At 35.0% G+C, this 23,482-nt stretch overlaps 2 protein-coding genes across 2 annotated transcripts; both read left to right on the top strand.

Moving 5' to 3' along the window:
• On the top strand, positions 1-2,621 carry LOC117101104 (14-3-3 protein homolog 1-like). Its single transcript, XM_033240986.1, has 2 exons — positions 1-281; positions 1,005-2,621. Exons 1-2 carry the CDS (start codon positions 275-277, stop codon positions 1,718-1,720), a joined length of 723 nt encoding a protein of 240 aa, XP_033096877.1. The 5' UTR covers positions 1-274; the 3' UTR covers positions 1,721-2,621.
• A 2,277-nt stretch (positions 2,622-4,898) lies between these two features.
• On the top strand, positions 4,899-14,538 carry LOC117101097. Its single transcript, XM_033240973.1, has 5 exons — positions 4,899-5,043; positions 6,286-6,409; positions 6,539-6,676; positions 12,561-12,765; positions 13,244-14,538. Coding segments are annotated over exons 1-4 (354 nt in total). The 5' UTR covers positions 4,899-5,041; the 3' UTR covers positions 12,651-12,765; positions 13,244-14,538.
• Positions 14,539-23,482: the final 8,944 nt, after the last annotated feature.

The following is a 23,482-nucleotide window of genomic DNA, read 5'->3' as shown; positions in this document are numbered from 1 at the left end:
ATCGATGCCTCAGATTTAGCTAAGCACAGCTAAGGAAGCGGCGAATAAAGAATACAAAAGAGGCGGTTGAATTTTAGGTATATTGAACAAAAGGTCATCCAAGGTCCGTTGTGTAGTATACTGAGTGTTTACGGAAATTACGTTCAGCCATCTAGCGGAAAGGGAAGCGTAGCCATTTAACTAAACGATAAACCGAAGAGACTTCGTCATTGTCGGGAAGTAAAATCGATCCAATCTCCACCAAGAAGTAGTGCTGTATTCGGTTGAAGGCAAAATGGAAGGTTAGGAAATACTTAAATATTGTCTATTCAATCTTTTACAGTTTATAATCCATTGGAATTTATCGACTATGATAAATTTATGATTGTTAGGTGGGTCCAAACTTAAGCACCCGCTTAAGAAGCTCGTCGGCTAGGTGACTTCCTGACGAGCTCTGGCACACGGAACCCCGTGAAGGCGTATACTTAGTGGTGCAGTGTGGGTCACGATCGACTGTTTGTGAAAAGGCGTGGTCAGCTCATTCTAACATAACGAAAGTCAACATTAATGCATTTTTTATACCAAACAATAAATGGAATAACCAGTCAGTCGATATAGTTCAGCTGGCTCACAATCATTGATAATGTTAGTTATTTTTAGAGATGAACAACATTATGATTATATTTTTGCTAGCCTTTAGGGTGAGTTAGGCCTAGGCTGTATGACAGTAAAGTCTACAGAATACCAGGGATTTTGGATCGGTCCTACTAAATACCACACGGAACCACACACGAGACCACACGAATGCAAAACTTATTAAAATATTACCCCACAAGAGTAGAAAACGGCTTGATAATAAATAAAAACCACCTTTTATAATGAAAGTTGTCCGAATTATGGTAAAAATTGACTATTTTTTAACAGTTTTTGCTGCAGGCTTAAAAAACTTTATGAACTTGCTTTGCAGAAACAGCAACAGTTTCATTAATATTGTATTGTCAGTAAATATTGTTGATATCTTACAGAAAGAGCAGTGAAAGTCCAATGGGCCAGATATTCTGAGCAAGCTGAGCGATACGATGACATGAAAGATGCAATGAAATCTGTGGTTCAAGCTGGAGAACCCCTATCATCTGAGGAGCGCAATCTTCTGTCAGTGGCCTACAAAAATGTATGTGGTGCTAGGCGGTCAGCATGGCGGGTTGCTAATACTCTTAAGCGGAGTGCAACCTCAGAACTTCAAAGAAAAGTCGCGGATGATATGCGGGTAAAAATTGAAAATGAATTGGAAAAAATCTGTGATGAAGTACTCGACCTTATTCGACAATGTCTGGAGCACTCTCAGGATGATAATGAACTACGAACATTTTTTAACAAGATGCAAGGGGACTATTACCGTTATCGCGTAGAAGTGGCAGATTCCAATGACGAAATACACAAGACGTTGGTTCAAAAGGCTAAAGATGCGTACGAAAAAGCAATGGAGGCTGCGAAGGAATTAGCTACTACCCATCCTGTGCGACTTGGGCTCGCTTTGAATTTCTCTGTCTTTTACTTCGAGATTGAAGATAATAAGACAGAAGCTTGCCAGATGGCAAAGACGGCATTTGATGAGGCAATCGCGGATATTGACCACGTCAGTGAAGACACCTATAAGGACTCAACACTAATTATGCAACTCCTTCGTGACAACCTTGCGCTGTGGTCTGCAGACGATGAAGCTGAGGATGGTACGGAATAATTAACGTCAATAATATTCCATATGTAGTCACCATAATTGCTTTAGAGGCTACGCCACTGTATACTGAGGTGTAATGGGTTCTTCAGAATTGTTTTCAAATGATAAATATTGAATTTTAAAAATGAGTGAAATATAAATGTTTACAGTACATTATTTATGGTTATTTTTTTATTTGTCTATTTGTGAGGGGGTTGATATATTACTAATTAACTGTAATCTGACCACACTACCATTTAATATAAAATCTCATGTAACATTCCACAGATCCCAGGGGTTGAATACCAGGGCCCTAGACTAAAGTGGTTAGTGATTTAGAATAATCCTTTATGAAAATATTTCAGAAGTATTATATGCAATTAATTTTACAGTTAAAAAAATGTCACATAGTTAATTTGTTTTCATGATGACCTAGTTTATTCCTCTAGGTCATTTTGATACAGCTGTGTGCATTGTGTGTAACATTACAATATTGCAAAACTTTTTAAATATTATTATATAGCGCCCTCGCTCTTAATATCATCATTCATGTTCATGAATATAGTAGTGTCCCTAATTGACCTTTTACATTCCTCTCTTCACAATGTTTACCCCAACAATAAATTAAATCAATAATTTTATAAGATTAATGAGCCAAGTAATGAAAATTAGAATTTTTATCATGTTATATATAAAACAATTATCCTCAAATGTAATGATATTATTTTTTTGTGGACTTTTTTGTTGTTTTTTTTAAATTAAAAATATTGTATTAATACCTGTAATATTAAGACAATACAGGGTAGCTAGCATTTTATTATGAAATCAGTGTATTTGAAACCAAAACCAAACAGTATCACATTCAGATCTGAAAGTCAAATAGTTTTGACAAAAAACAGGCGTGAATAAAATCTGACTGTTTGAATTTTCTGTTGTCATTGAGTCAGTGTTATTGTCATTTGCATACGATATACAAAGCCAGTTGTGGCCTCATTGAGGGCTGTGAAATAGGAAAACTGGTTGGGGAAAATTATATGGATTTTTACAGGAACTGAAAATTGGATTAAGTATTAGCCTTCCAAATCACTAAATTGTGGGGGATGGGAGTATGGATCTTACTTGAGGGCTAGTGGCCTGGGTACAATACTTGGCTTTTTTTAAATTCCAGCGCATATCAGTGTTACGTATTTGTAATAAGAAAAAAATGTGTTATTGTGTGATCATAAAAAATGATTGATCCAAACCTGGTTAAATAGAAAATGTAATTCTACTGAAGAAGAACATGTGGTGAGAATGGGTTTTACTTCTATTAGATTTGTTTGCAGTCATTAAAGGGTTTGGTGTGGGGGAGTTAATCCAAGAAAAAAAATTAAACGTCCTATGGCATATAATCAAGGGAGGCGTTATGAGCAGTGGTAGCGCCAGGACCTGCCCGACGGAGGGGATAAAGGCGCGAATCGAGTCTCATTTGGCGGGGGGGGGCCGCATGTAAATATTTTTTTTTATTTGTTTGTTCCCCGACAAAATTTATTATCTTCCCCGACGGGAGCGGGGGGCTATGCTTCCCCGACGGGGGAGGGCTATTGCTCCCCAGCCTCCCCCCTCTCTGGCGCCACCACTGGTTACGAGGCTCTAACAGGGTCAATTATTCAAAGTGAGGCGTTTATTTGAATAAATGCAGTATGGTAAGGGGAAAACAGCCACCTACTCCCACATCCTACAAGGAACAAGGTCCTGGATTTGCCCCTATATTTTCAGGCGTTGTTTTCACAATGTTTTGTTGATTATTAGATTGAATAAATATATGAAGTTGGGCTAGGGTAGATTATTAAATTGGTCATCGAGTCCTCAGAATGTGTGAGCTTCGGGGGTTTCACCTCTGGTCCCAGTCTTAGTGGGTTAATTCAAGCTGTTTCCCCCTATGAAAAAAAAATATGGAATCTTGCCACTGACAACATTAGCTTAGATTCCTGGGATCTTCCCCCACTTGATCCCCTCCGAGAGCTGCCTTCATTTAGGCCCAGGGGTGGCCGATGTCCCAGACAAAAGAAAAATGGTCATGGTTTGGTGCCGCTCATTCCGAATGTGGTCCAATTGTCTCCAAAAATTCCTACAATCGCGGTTTCAAAGGCTTATTTAATTGATTTTAAACAGTGGCAGATTCGGAGTTGGGTGGGGGGTTGGGTTTGGAGCCTTCCTAAATTTTTCATATTAAAAAAAATAAATAAATAAAAAAATAAATATTTGACTCAAATTTAGAGCCTAAGAGTGCCATTTCCGACCATCTAGAGGTGTCATAATCATAAATTTTCTTACCTCAGCCCCAACCATGATTGTGAGGTATTATGAGACCCTCCATCTGTAAGTTCTCCAGGCCCCGTTATTTCAAATTCCTGGATCCGCAACTGTTAGTCTACTAATGTAGAAACATATAATTTTTTTCACCCCTACGAATTGTGTTTTTTCTCCCTCACAGGGTCAGCTCACTCCAACAAGGAACCTGCCCCCCCCCACCTCCCTTTCTGTTTTAGCCCCACCCGTTTTGACTGTCAGCCTCTCTGTCGGGCAGATCATGACACATCACTACATTGCAGTAATTGCATGCACTATCAATTACACATAAAATTTGTAAGGAGGGTAACTTGCAATGACAGGATGATGACATGACACGACACCTCAACTCGAACTTGTTTTTGCGAGCCAGCACATTCCCACCTAGACCTAATCATCGAGCCCCGCTTTGCCTTCATGTCTCCCATCATCCCTTCATTTCAAGACTCATATCGGGACTATTCTAAAAAAAATGTTCCTCGCCCCACGTCCCCCAAAAAAATCGATCAAAAGTAGCTAAATTCACCTTACTCTGCAAGCTAACGCCGCCTCACCTAATCATTTAGCCACTGCACCTATACTATATCCCCTCCCCCATTTGATACGCCACTTCCCCTGCCTTCCCCCACTCACGGTGACATGGCCGGCCAACTGGTTATAAAAAAAAATGAACTGAAAATGAAGTATCAATTATTTTTGGGTCATTTTTAACACACAATATCGAACAATTTTTTTTTTTTTTAAATTTAAAATTAAATAAAATAATTAAAACGGCAGTTAGAGATGTATCCAAAAAAAAATGTACACTCCACCTCCACCCATACTACGCACATGCTGGCGCCATCACTCTGCTTACAATCCAGCTATATCAGTACTATGAATATTCATATTGAAAAGGTTGATTTTGTTTGACACGGTTGAGTGAGCATAAACACACTTTTACAACAAGGGGTCGACGTTTGGCTCGCGTGTGTGCTGGGTTCAGAGCATGCACAGCTCAGGTGGAGCATATGAATGTAAGTATAGGGCCTATAAGTATAAAGTGGCCTAGGCCTAGCAGGACTAAGCTTAGGATTAGCCCTAGCATTTGATGTGTGTTTGTCTAATGGGCAGACAAGAAAGATGGACTAGGGCTAGGGCCTAGCTAGCTAGGCCTCGAGAGGGCCATCACTGACCTACCAGCCTCTTGCACCACTCATTTAGAGTGGTGTGCGGTGATTTACGGTTTCTCCTAAAAAGCTAGCTAGCTAGGCCTAGGCTGTGTCTTTCTGGAGTTTTTGGCCTACCCGTCACTCTGAGTCTCTATATAACGATGGAATCATCATCATCATTCATCAGGAGAGCTTACTGAGTGAGAGAGGGGGAGGTCTGTTCATCCTCCTTCCACCAGCAGCCACCCAGTATAATAGGCTTACCCATGTTGCTACTTTGTGAATGTGAAGTAACAGTGACTTCTAATAGTAATGTTATGTATATAGGCCTTCCTACAAACCTGTTTTTTTTTAAATAATAATGCCATCAAATTTTCACCGGCAAGGTATGTTTTTTCCCCATCTGTTTGGGGTGGGAGGAGGAGAAGCATCAATGTGTGTGTGAGACCATGCATCAAAAAAAGGGCCTAAATAAACATGTGTGCAATGCAGAGAAAAGTACCCCTTTTCACGTATATTAAAATCTTACCCAAACTTTCCCCAAAATAAGTATTTTGGAATGAACCAGTTGGAGCAGGTGGGGAAAAAACTGCTGAATTTTGCTCCTGGACGTAACTATTTTGCAACTATTTTTTTCCGGGCGATTAATTCTTTGCACTGCGTGTGTGACGCGCAGTTGCCGATGCAATGCTGGTCTGACTCGCAGCGATGGAGATTCTAAACACATTTTTAATGTCCTTAATTTGATACCCTATTTAAAATTTGAGCATTTTTCAGACCCTAAAAATGTAACGTTAATATGCCTGTTTAGGAAATTTGATTTGATTTGATTTTATTAGATATCAACAGAACAACATCACAAAAACAGAATATACTACATACAGTAAATAGCACTTTTTATGCGATTTTGGTCACACATATACATCCCCGAGGTCAAGGTGAGTGGCCACCCCGGGCCTAATTCTTTTTAGAAAAGTGGCCGTACTTACCAAATTTCAACTCCATTTCTATTAGTAAGCATCACTTAGGGTAAGCAACAAGGTGTGCGATGTACAAGGTTTATCACTTAACTACAATAGAGAGTGCACATTTTGTTTGTTCGTTCAGGATGCATAATGGTCTGAGAATACTTCTGTTGATACTGTTTGTTGTTATCTGTGCCTTGGAAGAAACTGATGCAAGAAAACAATACAACTTCCGAAGATATCAGTATAAAAAGAAGCCAAAAATTGTAAGTTAAAATCTGTCAATACCGGCATACACTGTTTGCTTTCAGGCTTACTTACACATTGATCAATCTACAGATCTCTACACAAGGTGCATGCTATTTGCTATTTTTATTCAATCGATTATTTTTTAGGAGAAAAAATACAAAAATGAATTAATGAAGTGCGAGAGAAGTCAGGAATGTTCACAATTGGCTAGTTTAGAGAAGATAAACTGCGCACGACGTTGTCTGGCATTAGATTGCTACCAAGAGCTTTATCATAATGATATGGTAAGTACAGAAGCTTGGATACGTATTATCCCATCCAACACTGAGGAGGGGATTCCCATATTTAAATAGATTGCTAACTTTTATGAATTCAATTTTTTGTTTTATTCGCACCAGAATTCTCAATAGAAATATTAAGTCAGTTATGTCATCGTGTTGATTTGCACGTAATTGTACTATTTCCGATCAAGCAGCACTAATTTGCTATAGTACCTCCGATTTCTCTCGTCTTGCATGAAGGTAAATCAAAGCTGGGGTTTTACATTGCAATGAACATTTCGTTGCCATCCCAAGTTCTGAACAACACAGTGGACCTAACAAATCTCGCTCAAAGGCACTGGTTAACACGGCTGAAACCTAGACCACCGACATAGGTAAGGCCTAGAAATGCTTGGTTATGAGATTGCAAGGCAATTGACTTATAACTAGACTTTAAAAAGAAGGCATCACTGAAATACTTTCAGTTCACTATTTTAATCTATTATCAAACAAATGTCTACCAGGAGGTTAGGCCTACCTATACTTCATCAACAACAATTAATTTAATCTCGTTCAACTGATCACAAAGAGCTGTGAATAGTGTCAGTGCATTGTACTCTTACTTGTAAATCATTCTCATACACACAGCTAATCTTTCTTGATTTTGTATCCATTTTTCGCCCCCTCTTGAATCTGACATTGAAAATAATTCTTGATCTTCCATCTAGAAAAAGAGTTGGCATTGAGGAACATTTAACATAGTTGAAAATTGAATCTGTTGATTTCACACTGATGTATTAAGGTTCTAAGATTTTGTTCACTTAAACATAAAATGCAAGTATACATTTATTTTATTTGACCAACATTTACAATTACAGTAATAATAAAATAGAATAGGGGAGAAAAACAAAAATTTAAATGCTGGACCAAGCTTTCCTTTTTTGGTTAATAATAATAATAATAATAATAATACTTTATTTGTCATCATTCTAATAGGAATTCGGAAATTTAGGCTGGGCCCCTGAGAACCTGCAGCAGCTGCTGAGAGAGCAGCTTAGCTCAGTTGGCTAATCTGGTGGTAGCCACTGTGTGTGCGCTAAACCATGGAAATCTCTAGGTCCCCGGTTCAATTACCATTGCTGCCTCTCCTTGTGTTTCAGCTAGAGGGCTGTAATACAAGTTACAAAGCGCACCGTCTTTCAGATGAGATGTTTAAGTTGTTGGTCCCGTGTGCATTTGTGGCCCATGTGCACTTTAAATAACACCGTACACTCTTCGGAAAAGAGTAGGAGATTGTCTCCCGGTGTACTGCCCAATCACCACCAGAAGGATCCCACTGGAAATAAGTCTTCTTCTAGACTTTCATGAGCTATCCTTGGTGTTTACACCGAATAAATCCAATCCAAGCCACCCAACTTAACAACTACAGCGGGCACATACAGATACACGCATGTTCCTTAACCTGCCTAACTCTCAATATGAGGGTTATTCGTTTAACCAAGCTAACCTGCCTAACTCTCAATATGAGGGTTATTCGTTTAACCAAGCTAACCTGCCTAACTCTCAATATGAGGGTTATTCGTTTAACCAAGCGATCAGACTCCAATTCAAACCCAAAAAGCAGGAAACCCTTTCAGCCAACTGCTCAGCTCAGTTTTAGTCCAAACTTCAAATGGAAGAATTCGCTGTCACATCTTGCATGATTAAAAAATAGTGCAGCTTTTGTGCAGTTGATGTTTTCTCCTCAATTATATACTGTATGTGAAATTACCTTCCCGTATTGCGATGTTTTAGTACAGTATATAGTAATACATTTAATATAAAATGGAAGAAGTGAGAGTCCAATTGCCTAAGCTTTTTTGTAAGGAGGTAAATTGCAGAATTACTATGTTTGTTGCAATTACAAAATATTTTATTATTTCAATTCTTATACTTTGTATAAATTATTAAATTACAAAGCATTTCTAAAGTGTCTTTACAAAAGAGAGCAAAGTGTTGTACACTGTAATAAAAGTACTATTATTAAGATAAGATAAGATAAGCTTTATTAGTCTATTCACATATAAAAATACATAAACAGAAATGTTTCTTGAATCTGGCATAAACACGTACACGTAAACACCAACAAACATCAAGTTACAAAAGCAAAAGAAATTGTAACGCATCTACTCATTACATAATTTAAATATTATATATAAAAGTATTAAAAATATTAAAAATTAATTAAAATTTACAGTTATTACGAAAAATTTCATTTACAACAAATTGAATTCAATATTAAAATTATAATTATTTTACGAAAAATTGTATTTACAATAAATTGAAAAGAATTCAATATCAAAAATATCAATTGCAGTTCAAATATATATCAGAAATATAAAAATTGCACATGAATACAAGAAAACTCTAACAATTACATACAAACATACACACAAAAATACACCAGGTACATAAAAAACACGTGCAAGTCAAGAATCAATTATAATTAGAAATTATAAAAATAAAAGAACAACAACAACACCAAAAGCAATAACATAAAAAAACCAAAACTTGACAAGCATACAAGCATACAGTAAAAAGTAAATACAAGCATAAAAAGTAAAATTTTAAAAAATTAATAGGACATAGAAAATTCTACATCATAAAAAATTCCACAAATATTACCAGTATAGCGATGCAATTGCAACAATAAATTGCAGTGTGTGATTAAAAATTGTGGATCAACCAATTACAGATAAAACATCTCTCAAGGAAAACAAAAATGTGGGAAATGTTGGACAGTGGCTGATACTCTTTTTTCAAACCCCTAGTGGTCAGAGCGTTAAGAAATAAGCAATAGTTTGAGGAATGTAGCCTAAAATAAATGAACTGGAATTTAAATAGAGAAGCATCATTACTCTAATTTAATACAACCATTACTTAAATTCAGTCTGCTGCCCCCTATACATGACCTTTTGTTTATGATAATACATTGATAATGTGAAATGTCAAAATTGTTATTATGTGGGAAAAGGCAACGAAAGGTTGCATAACTTTACATTCATGTAGCAGTGTATACGGCCTTCACTACAGTTGTTTACAATGATATATTATCAGTGTTGTTCTTATTCAAAATAATCTGTTTTTGAGTTCCATAAATTATATTTTAAAGATTGAATTATTATCTTCATTGTGACATTGTCTTAATTTTTTTTTTCCTATGGTCTTTGGTAGTGAAGATATATTGAATTTAGTATAATTTGACTTAAATTAACATAATTAATAAATAGTCACCATCCCAAGTCAAACTTAGCATAATACAGTCAAATTAGCATAATCTAAATAGTCATCATAATTTATGTTTTTGCATACAATCATGTTGTTGAATTAGCATAATCCAAATGAACATTATTATAATCCATATCTAATTAGCATAATCAGTCAAATTAACATAATCTGTGGTCTGTGCTTCAGTTTTAAAAAAAATATTTGTTTTTATATGTGTATTAATTAATAGTGTAAATTATTTAACTTTTTCAAAAGCCATATCCAGATCAGATTTTATTTGGCAAAGACATGTGACATGCCTAAATATGGTCATGATGACATCACATCATGACCATATATAGGCACATCATGACTGTATATGGGCATACAACAGTTTTTTATCAAAGAAAATGTGATAGTGTTTTACAGGGCCTAACAGAAAACTCCATGGGAGCACATCAGCTTGTGTTTCTACAGTAGGTCAGTTAGTAGAGCACCCATACAATAATTGGAATGCCGTAGTTTCAAATCCTGAATCGGTAGTAACTCCCTATCTAATTTTGTATTACAGGTATCTCCTTTTAAATTAGCTGCTTACTTAAAAATCTCCCTTTTTTTTATGGACGACTATACTTTTTTAAATATTGAATGATAAATTGTAGAGGGTTTCCTAAAGTAGGCCTACTTGGGTATAAGCTTACTGTATCACCTGCTTTATGCCCAGTTTATATTCCCAGCCAAAACCCAGGGTTATGGTTTGAATATGTAGCTCAGCTGACCGTTAACAAACACTTTGATTGGCTTTGGTTTAGGCATGTTATTTTGAAAACATTTGATTGGCTATCCCTACACATTATTGGACATGCTGTGAGGTTGAAAGAATATTTTTCTTGTTATAGTTTAGTTTAGTTCGTATTTTTATAGCGCCTATTCCTTTACGTAATACAAAGCACTTTCTTTTCCCTGGTCATTGAATCTCCATGCTTTACTCGTAATCAGTGCAAGAGCAGGCAACTCCACCAAGTACCGTACCTAATTTATACTCCTGAGTGTAGAGAAGCATATCAGCTAAAGTGCCTTGCTCAAGGACGCAAGCGAAATGCACAGCGAGGGATTGAAACCCCGACCTCGATGTTGGGAAACCAAACCATCCCGCTGCGATAAAGTGCTTCCATGGAAATGAGCACACCCCACAAAGTCATCCTGCGGGAACAATGCTATATGTACACCGTAGTTTCTGGTGTAAGATCACCTTCCTTGAAAATGCCAATAGGCCAATTTTGTGGATGTGGACTTATACTGTAACTTAGGAGCTGTTCATGAAAAAACTTTATCTTAAAGCAAACTTTCAACATCATGCCATGTTCAATTCAAATCCGGACTTAGTTGAGTCCACTGAGCAATGCATTCAAATTACGTGAAATTTGGGGTGGCCATATACATGAGGTATATACTGTGTATCCGAGAAACTACGATATATTTTTCCATCTTTACGTTAGTGTCACTACTTCGTGATTTATTGCAGATTATGAATTACATTTTTTTCTTGATGAATTGTACTTCTATGACAGTCCACAAGAATTTTCCTATTGTGCTTTTGTATATACTTTTGTGTAGAATTTACTTTGGTTTTTTTTTTGTTTTTTTTTTACTGTATACAGTAAGTACATGTGTTACGAGGAAAACCAGTACTACGTACATGCTAAGAATCCTTGATTATAAACAATTTTAGCATGGAACAACAAGATCATAAAATATTATATTGATCACAAACCAGATGAAATGAAAACTGCTGTAAAACTACTTTTATAAATATTGAAAGAAAAATTGCAGGTAGTTTTCATGCAATTTGTGGACTTTGTAGAGGGTTTCTTAAAGTACTTGGGTACAGTATAAGCGTATCCCTGTTTTATGCCTAATTTATATTCCCAGCCAAAAACCCAGGGTTATGTTTTGAATGTGTACTGTACAATAGCTCAGCTGACTGTAAAAAAAAAAAAACAAAAAAAAAAAAAACTCTGATTGGCTTTGAATTAGGCATGTTATGTTGAAAACATTGGATATCCCTTCAAATTATTGGACATGCTGTGAGGTTGAAAAGGGTATTTTTCTTATTATAGTTTAGTTTAGTTCGTATATATGCCTATTCCTTTAGGTTACAAAGCGCTTTCATTTCCCTGGTCATTGAATCCACATGTTTAAGTGTTGCTGCTGGTAATCAGGGCAGGGTCATGCAGCTCCCCCGGGTACCGCTGGGCAATACCCAATGAAGCATCCAGTGTCCACCCCTGAATTGTCTATTCCTTATATGGAGTGCTTTCACCGTAGAGATGCTTATTCCTACACAATGGCAATTCCTACACAAAAGCACCCATTGCAGAAATCAAGCGCTTTTCTTGCACACAGTAAATAAACACATGCGGCACCTCATGCACATTCAGTTTCAGCTGATTGTTAATGAAGATGTAGATAGTATATGTATGTCCTTGAAGATTAATTTACAATTTCTAGATCCCAGGGCCATTGGTAGCCCTAAACGTTATTAGATTGTTGAGCAACTGTACATTATGTAGTAAATTCAACTATTTGGCTGCTGTCGCTGTCTGCTTGTGAACTAATAATAATAATTTAATATATTTATTTGTTTTTGATTAATTCATAGTTAGAAGAAGGAGAAGTTGACGTCCGAGTTACATCATTCAAAGGTTGTTGGCAGAAGTATTACCTCAAAGGTATACGATCTGAACTGTGAACGTCATCAACTTGAATTCAGAGCTATTGGGCACGTAAGCCATTAAGAGCACAGCTGCTGTCGCCGTCCATTGCGTGGTCTCACAAATTACAGTCATCTTAAGACGACGGGCAAGGTAAATCTCCTAAATAACTAATGTTTTTGTTTTTAACGATGGAACTGTAATATTACACAAGTTTAAGCGTCAACACGATTAACGTGAATTGTGTTCTTGGGTTAAACATCCAACACAAATACAAATTGAGACTCTTTGTGTGTATCTGCGTGTTTGCCTGTACATAAGCTATACACATTGAATGGAGGCACCAATGGGGGATCAGATGGATGCTCACAAAGGATTATTCTAGGAACTCATAATCAAAGCTCTTAGGAGGCGCTTGCTTAGGACCCTACTGGCTCCTTCAGACTTGTAGGGCCCTTGTCAGCAAATTTCTGGCCTTACCACTGTACACATGTCACTGCAGTTTCCACAGCTCATGCAAGCCATTTATTTGTATTGATATGTTTTTCATTTTGTAAAAAAAAAAAAATTAAAGGTGACAATGAAAATAAGGGAATAAAACAATTTAATCTTTTTTTTTTTCTTATAAAAGGTAAATATTCTTTGTTCTTGGAAGGCTGACAAAGACAATTTGAAAAATGAGGAGTAAGTTGATGTCATGGAAACTCAAACAAAAGTGACAAATTTGATCTTAGAGGATTACAGCTGATATCATGAAATGGCAGATTATTATTCAAAACAGGCTTCGATGCTGATACATTCAAGATAATTTATTACCCGATACATACCGCTACATATTTTGTCGTACATCGGCAATATGATGTTGCATTAAATATAATCACAAATTTTTATTGAAAATTTTTTTTTTTTGTTCAGTGAGTGCGATGATATGTGTAGCTGCAGCTGTTTCATTTAGATAGTTAATTGGCATAATTAATAGGAATGTTAAAAATAAGAATAATAATGAATGTGATTATTGAAACGTATTTAATATTTTTTATAGTTAAACTGTTAAATGAATGTGATAATACATACGTTGCTGCATATATTTCATTTAAAGATGTTGCCTAGCATATATTGATATAATGAATGTAATGAAGATTTAAACAAAACAAACATGAAAACAACAATTAATTCAATATGGTAGATGATGGTGATGATACGAATAATGAAAACAATGAGAGGATAAAGATTATAACAATGACAGAGGTGTTAATGATGTTGATATTAATGAAGATTCTAATGATAATGATAATAATGAGGATGATGGTGATATTAAAATGATGTTAATGATTATAGTAAGTAAGTTTGATAATATAACTAATGATAATAATATGGATTTTTTTTAGACAACCAACTAATCAAAGATCTACAAGGCAGAGCATTAGGTATTGAGGTTCAGTACCCCAAATATGTGATATTATTTAATGATGTTAATTAATAATGATGTTAAATAATGTTTCATTATATAAAGCTCAGGAAAAAAGTACTAATTAGATTTTCCTCTTTTTCCCACATAGAAGGAATAAAATTAATGACAATATATTGGACTGTACTTTCGAACCGGAGTGCATAACAACAGATGCCTCTAGGGATTGTCAAAAACAAGCTGTGTGTTGTTGCTGTACAGGAAAATTGGACAAAACAGCAGCATGAATTAAAATATAGTGAAATACAGTAATTTCAATAAATATTATTACATCAGTGGATTGTACAAAATACTGGAGAAAAAAAATAATCAGCAAGTTATTCGTTTTTTTTTTTGTCACTTCAAAAATTTTGTGATGTTTGCATATTAATTAATGTAAATAGCTTGTTGGTTAAGATGCTCGCCTTCCAAACCCAGGTTCCTGGGTTCAATTCCTGTCAGTTTTGCAGGATTTTCTCCTACTCGCTTATCTATTCTGAAACTGTTGTGACCCCTCCCAGGGGCGGATCCAGAGATGTTCGAAAGGGGATGGGGCCGTAGGGGGAGCAAAAGTGAGGCCGATCGAGATAACACCATCGTCTGTCTCTTATACACATCTAGATGTGTATAAGAGACAGGAAAAACTATTATTAAAAAAAAAAAGACCTCATTCTCCCACCATCATCATATTTTCGCGGATTTTTAGCTAGACAGAAGAGGCTAGAAACCACATCTGTTCAACTATTTCTAGAGAGCAGTAATAATCATCCATCTCTTAATTAATTTCATAAACCAGCACAACACTTATGGGCAAATGAAGTATGCCCAACAACCAAGAAATGGACATAGGCAAATGATGTCATTAATTGGAAGTCGGCCTGAAGAAGGGTAGTTCACAGTGACAATTAACTTATTAATGCCTATGATAGCCGCAACAGTCTTGGGCCTCGAGAGCCTAAAAAATATTACCCCACAATCGGCTCTGGCCAAGCCTAATAAGCAGTTGTTGAGACTGAACACTTTCGTGATGATTTTTTTTTTTTTGCTATTGACTGTTCTTATTACTATTCATTTTTATATTTTATGATTACTGTCATAAAAAAGACCATTTTTATAAACAGACTGTTACACCTTGTCTGAAATTGTATCCTATATAAATATGTTTTAAATAAATAGAAAATAAAGAATCTATTATTCTATCACTTTAAATGCCATTTTTTTCATAACTTTGCAGTTTGTCAGTTACTGTATTAATAAAAATGCTTGACAGAATTCGAATTTTTTCGAAGAACGCACTTTCGTACATAAATTATTATTATTATTATTATTATTATTATTATTATTATTATTATTATTATTATTATTTCAATAAATTAAAAGCTAGTTGGTATTGGATTGGATTTTTTTCGGTGTAAACACCATGGATAGCCCACGAAATTCTAGAAGAAGACTATTTCCAGTGGGGTCCTTCTGGTGGTGATTGAGTAGTAGCGGAGTGATAAGATGAATTACAATTCCAGAAATGTAGCAAAATATCCAAGTTGAAATGTAACACTTCCAGATACAAGTGTAGCCCAATCTCCTTTCTTATTGATTTATTGAATTTAGAGTAGTTCTATTAATGGAACAATATTTCCATCAATCTAAAGAGTAGTGTACCTTTTATAATTTTTTCTATCAAAAATCTATTGCAGTCCGAATGTTGTTTTCTCTATATTTTTTTTTTTTTTTTTTGCAATACTGTATAATAACTATGATAATGTATTTGTATTATATTGATGATCTCAATAATTGCATTAATAAAACTTTAATTGCAATAATAATATTAAATAATAATAATGAAGATAAAAATAAATAAAAATAATTATCAAGTTTTTAAATGTTTTATGATATGAATATTATAATATTGTACTCTGCCTCTTTGCCTTAGGGGCCTATTATTTTTAGTGTGTATATTTTGTGCTTGTTAATATAACGCAACTTAGTTTTTACTGCAATGTTATATTCGGCAATGCTTATCTTAAATTATTTTTATTGTTACAAATTGTATGTTTGTGAAGTTTCGAAATTAGGCCTATGCCATGAGAATGTACAAGAGATGATCTTCGGAATGGAATCTTAAGAAACCAGAGTTTATAGAGCCAAAACAGATGAAATATTGCTAACTCTGTTTCTAAGGCTGGTGAACCAAGAGTTACGATCCAATGTTTGCATTTTGGGTAAAATTTCGAATTGGATTAATGTGTATTTTTTGTAACATAAATTAAATTTCCCACACGAATAATATAAACAAGCAGTAGGACTACTGGGTAAAGATAACTTGATTTCTTGCCTCCGTGGTAAGGTGTCCATTCTTAGAAGACCAGCCAAAATCTAATAGTGACGTGACGTTTGAGGTTCGAGACCAGGACATACTGTACCTCCGACTTTTAAAAAGATAAAAGAATGAAAACTTCAATAAAAGTAAATATTAATGAATGTACAGTACGTGGAAAATTATCTGTTGAATAAAAATAACGCAAAATATACAAGAATACAGGAAGAATGAAGAATAGGAAAGAAAATCGGAGCGGCTGAAATACTTAGCCTACTTACTTTTCACCAGTGTAAATTTTGGACACTCTTCATCAGAGGTCAAGGTGTCAAGTCTACACGTTTCGTAATTCTACATATAGAACCAAATAGATAAAATACTGCCAATTTTAAGGCTGGTGAACCAAGGTCGAATTTTACGATCTAATTCGGCATTTCTGGTATAGGCCTATATCCGAATTGGTTTATAGGCGAATCTATCCACAACAAGCATTCATCACATCAAAATTACTAGAGAAACAGGGGCGGATCCAGAGATGTCCAAAAAGGGGGGGGGGGGCGAAATTTGGGCCGATCGAGACAACAATGTCCTAGGGGGTCCGAAATTTTTGTGTTCTAGACGCCCGAAAATAACATTTGAGGCGTTGTGGGCTATCATTTTTTCTTTCTTTTTTCCTTTTTTTTTAACCTTCCAAAAGGTTAAAAAATCCGCCCCTGAGAAACATCGATCAGAGCAACACACCAAGAAACAATTATATTTGACAATAACATTAATATTAAAGGTTCACCTGAGTTAGGTCATTTTTCCTCCTCGGATAAGCCTGGATCCCGTCGTCCGAACTGCACGATGCAGTAACGTAATTTTGATTTCTAATGCATGTGGTTTGAAAGCACAATTTGGGCGATACTAGCCAAAACCTCATGAACCCCAGAGGGGCAGCGTTAGCAGGGCGTCCGGGGGGGGGATGCAGGCAAAGGACCCCCCCCCCCCATCGGGGACCTCTGGACCCCCACTGTCGGGGAATTTTCAGCAAGGTCGTCGGGAAAAATTCAAATCTCGAGCGCCGAAAGTACAATTTGAAGCATGTCTTAATAAGCTGTCAAAATGTTAAGGATTAAGAACTATTTAGTGCGAGCAGTGTTATGGTATCGTATACGAGGTGCCGTATTCTTTTGCGATCGTATACGTTGCACCAGCTCTTCCCCGACAGAGGCAGTTACTTCCGACAGGGGTTAGTACCCCCGACAGGTGGACTAGTATTCCCGACATACTTTTTAAATAAAGAATCCCATAATCAACACAAAATTTTATTTTCTTTTATTAAAAAAAAAAAATCTCCGACAAATTTAATTTTTCCCCGACAAAATAATTTTTTTCCCGATCGGGGGTGGGGGTAAGGTTTCCCCGACGGCGGAGTGGGTGGACCCCCTTGTCGGGGAGCTTGGATTCTTGGCGCCGCCCCTTTAACCCCGCCGGGGATTTTCAGTCCGTGACCCTGACCGAGGTTCTAGTCGTCCCCTTGGTTCTGACCTTCCTGTCGGACATTTCGGACCCCTTGTCGGCAAATTTCTGGAACCATCGCTGCAGTAAACTGCCATGTGTAAATTCTGAAGGGGAAATTGGGCAACGTATAACACCGGCCTATTATAATGCCTCCGAAACATTGAATATAGTCTGTGGCGCAACGTATCGTCGGTAGCGTAAATGTGACGTAACGCCTATGTACGCTCTCGTGCAGCGATCCGCAGTGACCCCCGATCCATAGGGCCCCTACCCATAGGGAAATCCAGCACCCTCACCCAAAAGGGCTTTGTTAATACATAACAGCATAATGTGTCTCTCGAGACTGTAGGATATATAGATATCCTATTATATCTAGTGGCAGGTTAAAAAAAAAAAGGTGGGGTGGGGGATGCCCGCTTGGGGCCCCATACATTTTTCGAAGTCTTGTAGAAATAAAGAAATGGAGATAAAAAGTGATTTAGTAATTTATTTTCCAATTTTAAGTCTGTGAGTGCCATTTCCGGCCTGTCGTAAATCGTCTTACCTCATCCCAAGCATGGTGGAGCTGAGACTGAGGTGGTGTATACCCTCCACCTGCGGAAGTTCCTCCCTGGGCTCCCTCTATATTTAAAATTCCAGGATCCCCCACTGTTACAATGAAATTTTTGCGACCGGGACCCAAAATGGGCCCCGTCTCAAAATAACGTCTGATGTGTTTTTTGGCGATCATCAATAATTTCTTTTTCTTCATTATTTTTTTTTAACTTTCAAAAGATAAGGTGTGAGGGTGGGGGCATCAAACAGAATGTCTAAATTGTGAAAATATATCTGCTTATTCACTTATAACACTTGAATCATAAATCAGTAATATACAGATGAACATCAGTCCAAAACAGCTGCCATCCGTCGATTGTCAAAACGTTTAGAAAAATTAAGTGACTCTTCAAACAGAATCCACAACACAACAAATTAAGGAGCAAGAATCCAACTGTGGGCACTGAATCACGTGCCCACCACCACCCACTCTCCCCCACCCGTTTTTCCACTAAATTTTAAATATTTCAATGCAAATCAATGGTATGTTCTACTCGCTTATCTATTCTGAAACTGTTGTGACCCCTCCCAGGGGCGGATCCAGAGATGTTCGAAAGGGGATGGGGCCGTAGGGGGAGCAAAAGTGAGGCCGATCGAGATAACACCATCGTAGGGTGTCCGGGGGCATTTCCCCGAGAAATTTTAGTTTTCTAGACGCCCTAAAATACGGTAACTCGGAGGTGTTTTGGGCGATCATTTTTTTTTTCTTTCTTTTTTTCAATTCCCCTTTTTTTCACTTTCTAAGAAGGCGGGGCCGGGGCCAGCCCCGACCCCTAAATCGACCCCTGTACGTCCTGTTGTTTTCATTACATTTATGTTGATTTTGTCATAATTTTTATTGAAAATGTATTACAAATTAATGTAATTATATTTTGTAACTTGTTCTTATGTCAATTACACTAAACTTACGAAAGATTTATTTCATCTTTCAATTTGAATAACTACGTCTCTGAACCCCTATTTGTGGACAACTTCACTTGCTCCGGTGTGTGCCCAAAGGTGTCGAATGTGAATGTGTCTCCAAAGTAGGACTATCTAAAGAAAATAAGTACTTCTTTAAACTACTACAAGTGTGAGAAATGTCCATCATGATTTTGCTACAAGTAAGGTATAAGCTGGCTTTGAATATTTATAAGTACCATTTTCAATATTGTGACACAAAACGTTCCTTCCTTAAGTAGCACGGTTCAGTGAATGTTAGCGTCGTCGTCATTTATTTTCTTCACTACTGTGTTCAATGTGGTGATAACTTGAATTGGGTCGATATAATGATGCTGATATAATAGATGAGACATGATGATATAGATGACAATGATACTGGTGATGTTAATGATAATAGATGTTGATGACGCCGATAATAATGCTGTGATGATGATAGACTGACAGACGTTAATAATAAGATACTCATAATAGGATAAATATAGATAATAAAAATAATGATGATGATGATGATTAAGATTATGATGAAAATGATGATAAGAATGATACTGATGATGATAAAGATGAAGATACTGATGTTAATAAATGGCCAGGATGATAATGATGATAATAGAATAATAATGACAATGATGATGATCATCATCATCATCATCGTCATCATAATGATGATGATAATCAAAATGAAGACGATGATAGTTGACTGATGAGATGATGATAATGATTACGACGACGACAACGATTATGGATGATAGATGATAGATGATAACGATGATGGTGATGATGATTATGTTGATGATAATGACAGATAAAAGGTGATATGACAAAGATACTGATGACAATTATGATAGTGAAAATGAAATGAAATATGAACAATGTTAATTACAATATCTATTATATGATGATATAGATGATGAATGACAATGATGATGATAATGATAATATATGAGAGGTCATGTTAATGATGTTCATGGATAATGATATATGACAATTAGTACAGATAATTTGTTTTGTATACTGGTCTCTGTGTACTGATGTTGATAGTTGACGACAGACGATGACGACACTTTAATGGTGCCGGTGTTGATGATGATGAGCATATTGATGAGTTTTTAAAACTTCATAAATGTATTTAAAAAAAACCCAACATCGTTGAGTAACAATGACGAAGATGATTATAATGGTGATGATAATAATGACGATGAGGAGGATGATGTAATATTACAATAGATGATAAATGACAATGATGATGATTGATGACCATGATAATGATGACAAATGAATAGAATAATGACGATGATAACAGATGACAATGGTGATGAATAATGAGTAATAGTGATAGATGATGATGAATAATAAAGAATGGTGATGCTGATGATTGCATTATGTAGCAGTGTGTATACGCATTATACTGGAGTGTGTGGATTGTATCTAGTGTATGCTAATGTTACAATTACCATACACTTTATTATTCATTTATATTTAGAGTGCATTCAATATTGAATAAAAAAAAAAAAACAATATCTAAAGGTTGAATAATTTATTTGAAATGCCAATCCCAAATGCTTCAACAAATATTTATACTCATAACTAAAAAAAAATGTAATTACATTTTCTAAAAAGAACACCGGTAATCGATGTTTATACTAAAGAATCAAGATTGAAAAATCTATAATAAAGCATTGGAAATTTATAATTCTTGTTTTTTACAGATTTAGTTATTAATTTTATCCAACATGACGTAATATACGTGCTTTGATATGACGTGCAAACCACAGCACGTAGAAAATGAGAGCTTAATCCAGCCCACGACATCCTCGGGCTTACTGTTTCCAACCTCCAACAAGAAACAAGATATAATTAAATCGCTAATTTAAAGATTTATTTTTAACCCCCCCCCCCCCAATTGTAATTCAAATTTAAGTATAATTTTGTCAGACTGTTTAGGAACAGAGCGTTAGTTTAGAACGGAAATCAATAAGAAAAACAACAATGAAGGAAAAAAATAGGATACGGTATAATGTATAAATGGTAATAGAGATTAAACCCTTTTATGATGGCATATTACATGGTTTTGCTTTCTTTGCAAACTGAACGAAGAGTTCTGTTACCTTTTTTCCGATTACATAACTCTTTTATTTTTGCCATTCAATAGCCAAGGAAAGTCTAAATTACCTAATCTGAAAAAAAAAAATTAAATGTAGTATTAGATTACTTTTCCACTACAGTGTACAATATTCATATTGGAAAATATATACTGTAAGTTATATTGGAAAATATTTTATTCCACTTTTATACTTTTTTTTCATCAAAAACTAACCAATTGGCAAATTAGGAGATTCTTTACCCTTCCAATTTCAGGGGTTTTTGTTTTTTAGTTGTCTGGCACCTACGGATGTGTTCTGTGACAAAGGTTTGGCTCACGGTCTTTGTCAATATTGGATTATTTTTCCATTTTCCGGTTGGTTTCTTGTTTTTGGCATCAATGATGCGAAGATTAAGAATTTTTATTGTTTTTGCCGCATCATATAATCTGCTTTTAATTATAAGCACATCATTAATGATTTATCACTGCTTAAACTGTTTATTCTAATTATCCACTTCAGTAAGTTTGTGATCGTAAAGCTATTTTAATCATACGTGTTATCACTGAAGAAGAGCACAGGAGTGCTCGAAATATTTGACCAAATTAAATAATTTATATATTATAAATATTGAACTTTAAAGAGGAATCTGCGATTGTGAAAGAACAGGCCCCTGACCAGGATTCGAACCTGGGACCTTCATGTTTAGGCCTATGCGGACGCCTTAACCAATTGGGTTTGCTGCAATACTATCAATAATATAACATTGATAAAAAATATCTTCATAAATAATATGTCTATAACATCTTGTTCCTATTTGAGCACTAATATTGTTCATATATTCATACGATACGATACAATAACACTTGTATTGCAATTTGAAATAATTGAAGTTTAACATTAAAAACACATTGTAAAATATCAATATTAAAACAAAGAACAACGAACAAGGGGGTAAAATGGAGAAAATTAACAAGGGAAATGGACAGTAACAATAATAACAAAATAAAACATATAAAAAGCAATGAACAGCAATTGGGACTAAAACAAATAGGTATTACATGGTCATGAGAGAAATAAAATTACGTATTAAAAAAAAAAAAACAACTACTCGACTGGCTAACGATTGTACATTTCAGATTGATCATATTATTATTATTATTATTATTATTAATATTATTATTATTATTATTATTAATATTATTATAATATTCTTATTATTGTTTTTATTAACATTATTATTATTATTAATATTATTATTAATATTATTATTATTATTATTATTATTATTAATAATATTATTATTATTTTTATTAACATTATTATTATTATTACTAACATTATTATTATTTTCATTACTATTATTATTAATATTATTATTATTTTTATTAACATTATTATTATTATTACTAACATTATTATTATTTTCATTACTATTATTATTAATATTATTATTATTTTCATTACTATTATTAATATTATCATTTTCACTATCATTATCATTACCATCATCATCAATATAATCATTATAATCATTACAATCATTATAATCATGTGACCACTACAATACTATAATCACAACAACCAAAAAGAACAATAACAATTATTGTGTATAATTGTCATTATCAATCCCACCATTATTAAAATTATTAAATTATCAATATTAATGCAGTTACTATTACATTATATACATTAAATAATTATCTAAAGAATGACAAAAATAACACCTTATCTGTTATCACCATTTAAGGAGCCCAGCATTTATAATAAAGTCTTTTGACCGCTCAGTCCTCAACTTAGGAGAGAGCTTGTTAGATCTTCTTAAATTATACCCGTGATCAGGTGCATTGGGCCAGAGATGGTTTAGTCTAAGATTAGAACAATTGCTTTTGTTAAAATTTATCCATTTATTATATATGTATATGTATATATATATATATATATATATATATATACAGCATATACACTGTCTCATATACACACCGAGATGTG

This window comes from Anneissia japonica, unplaced genomic scaffold (assembly GCF_011630105.1).
Source record: "Anneissia japonica isolate Jap-2015-1 unplaced genomic scaffold, ASM1163010v1 scaffold904_len716149_cov161, whole genome shotgun sequence".
NCBI lineage: Eukaryota > Metazoa > Echinodermata > Crinoidea > Comatulida > Comatulidae > Anneissia > Anneissia japonica.
This window is presented reverse-complemented; position numbering and strand designations above follow the sequence as displayed.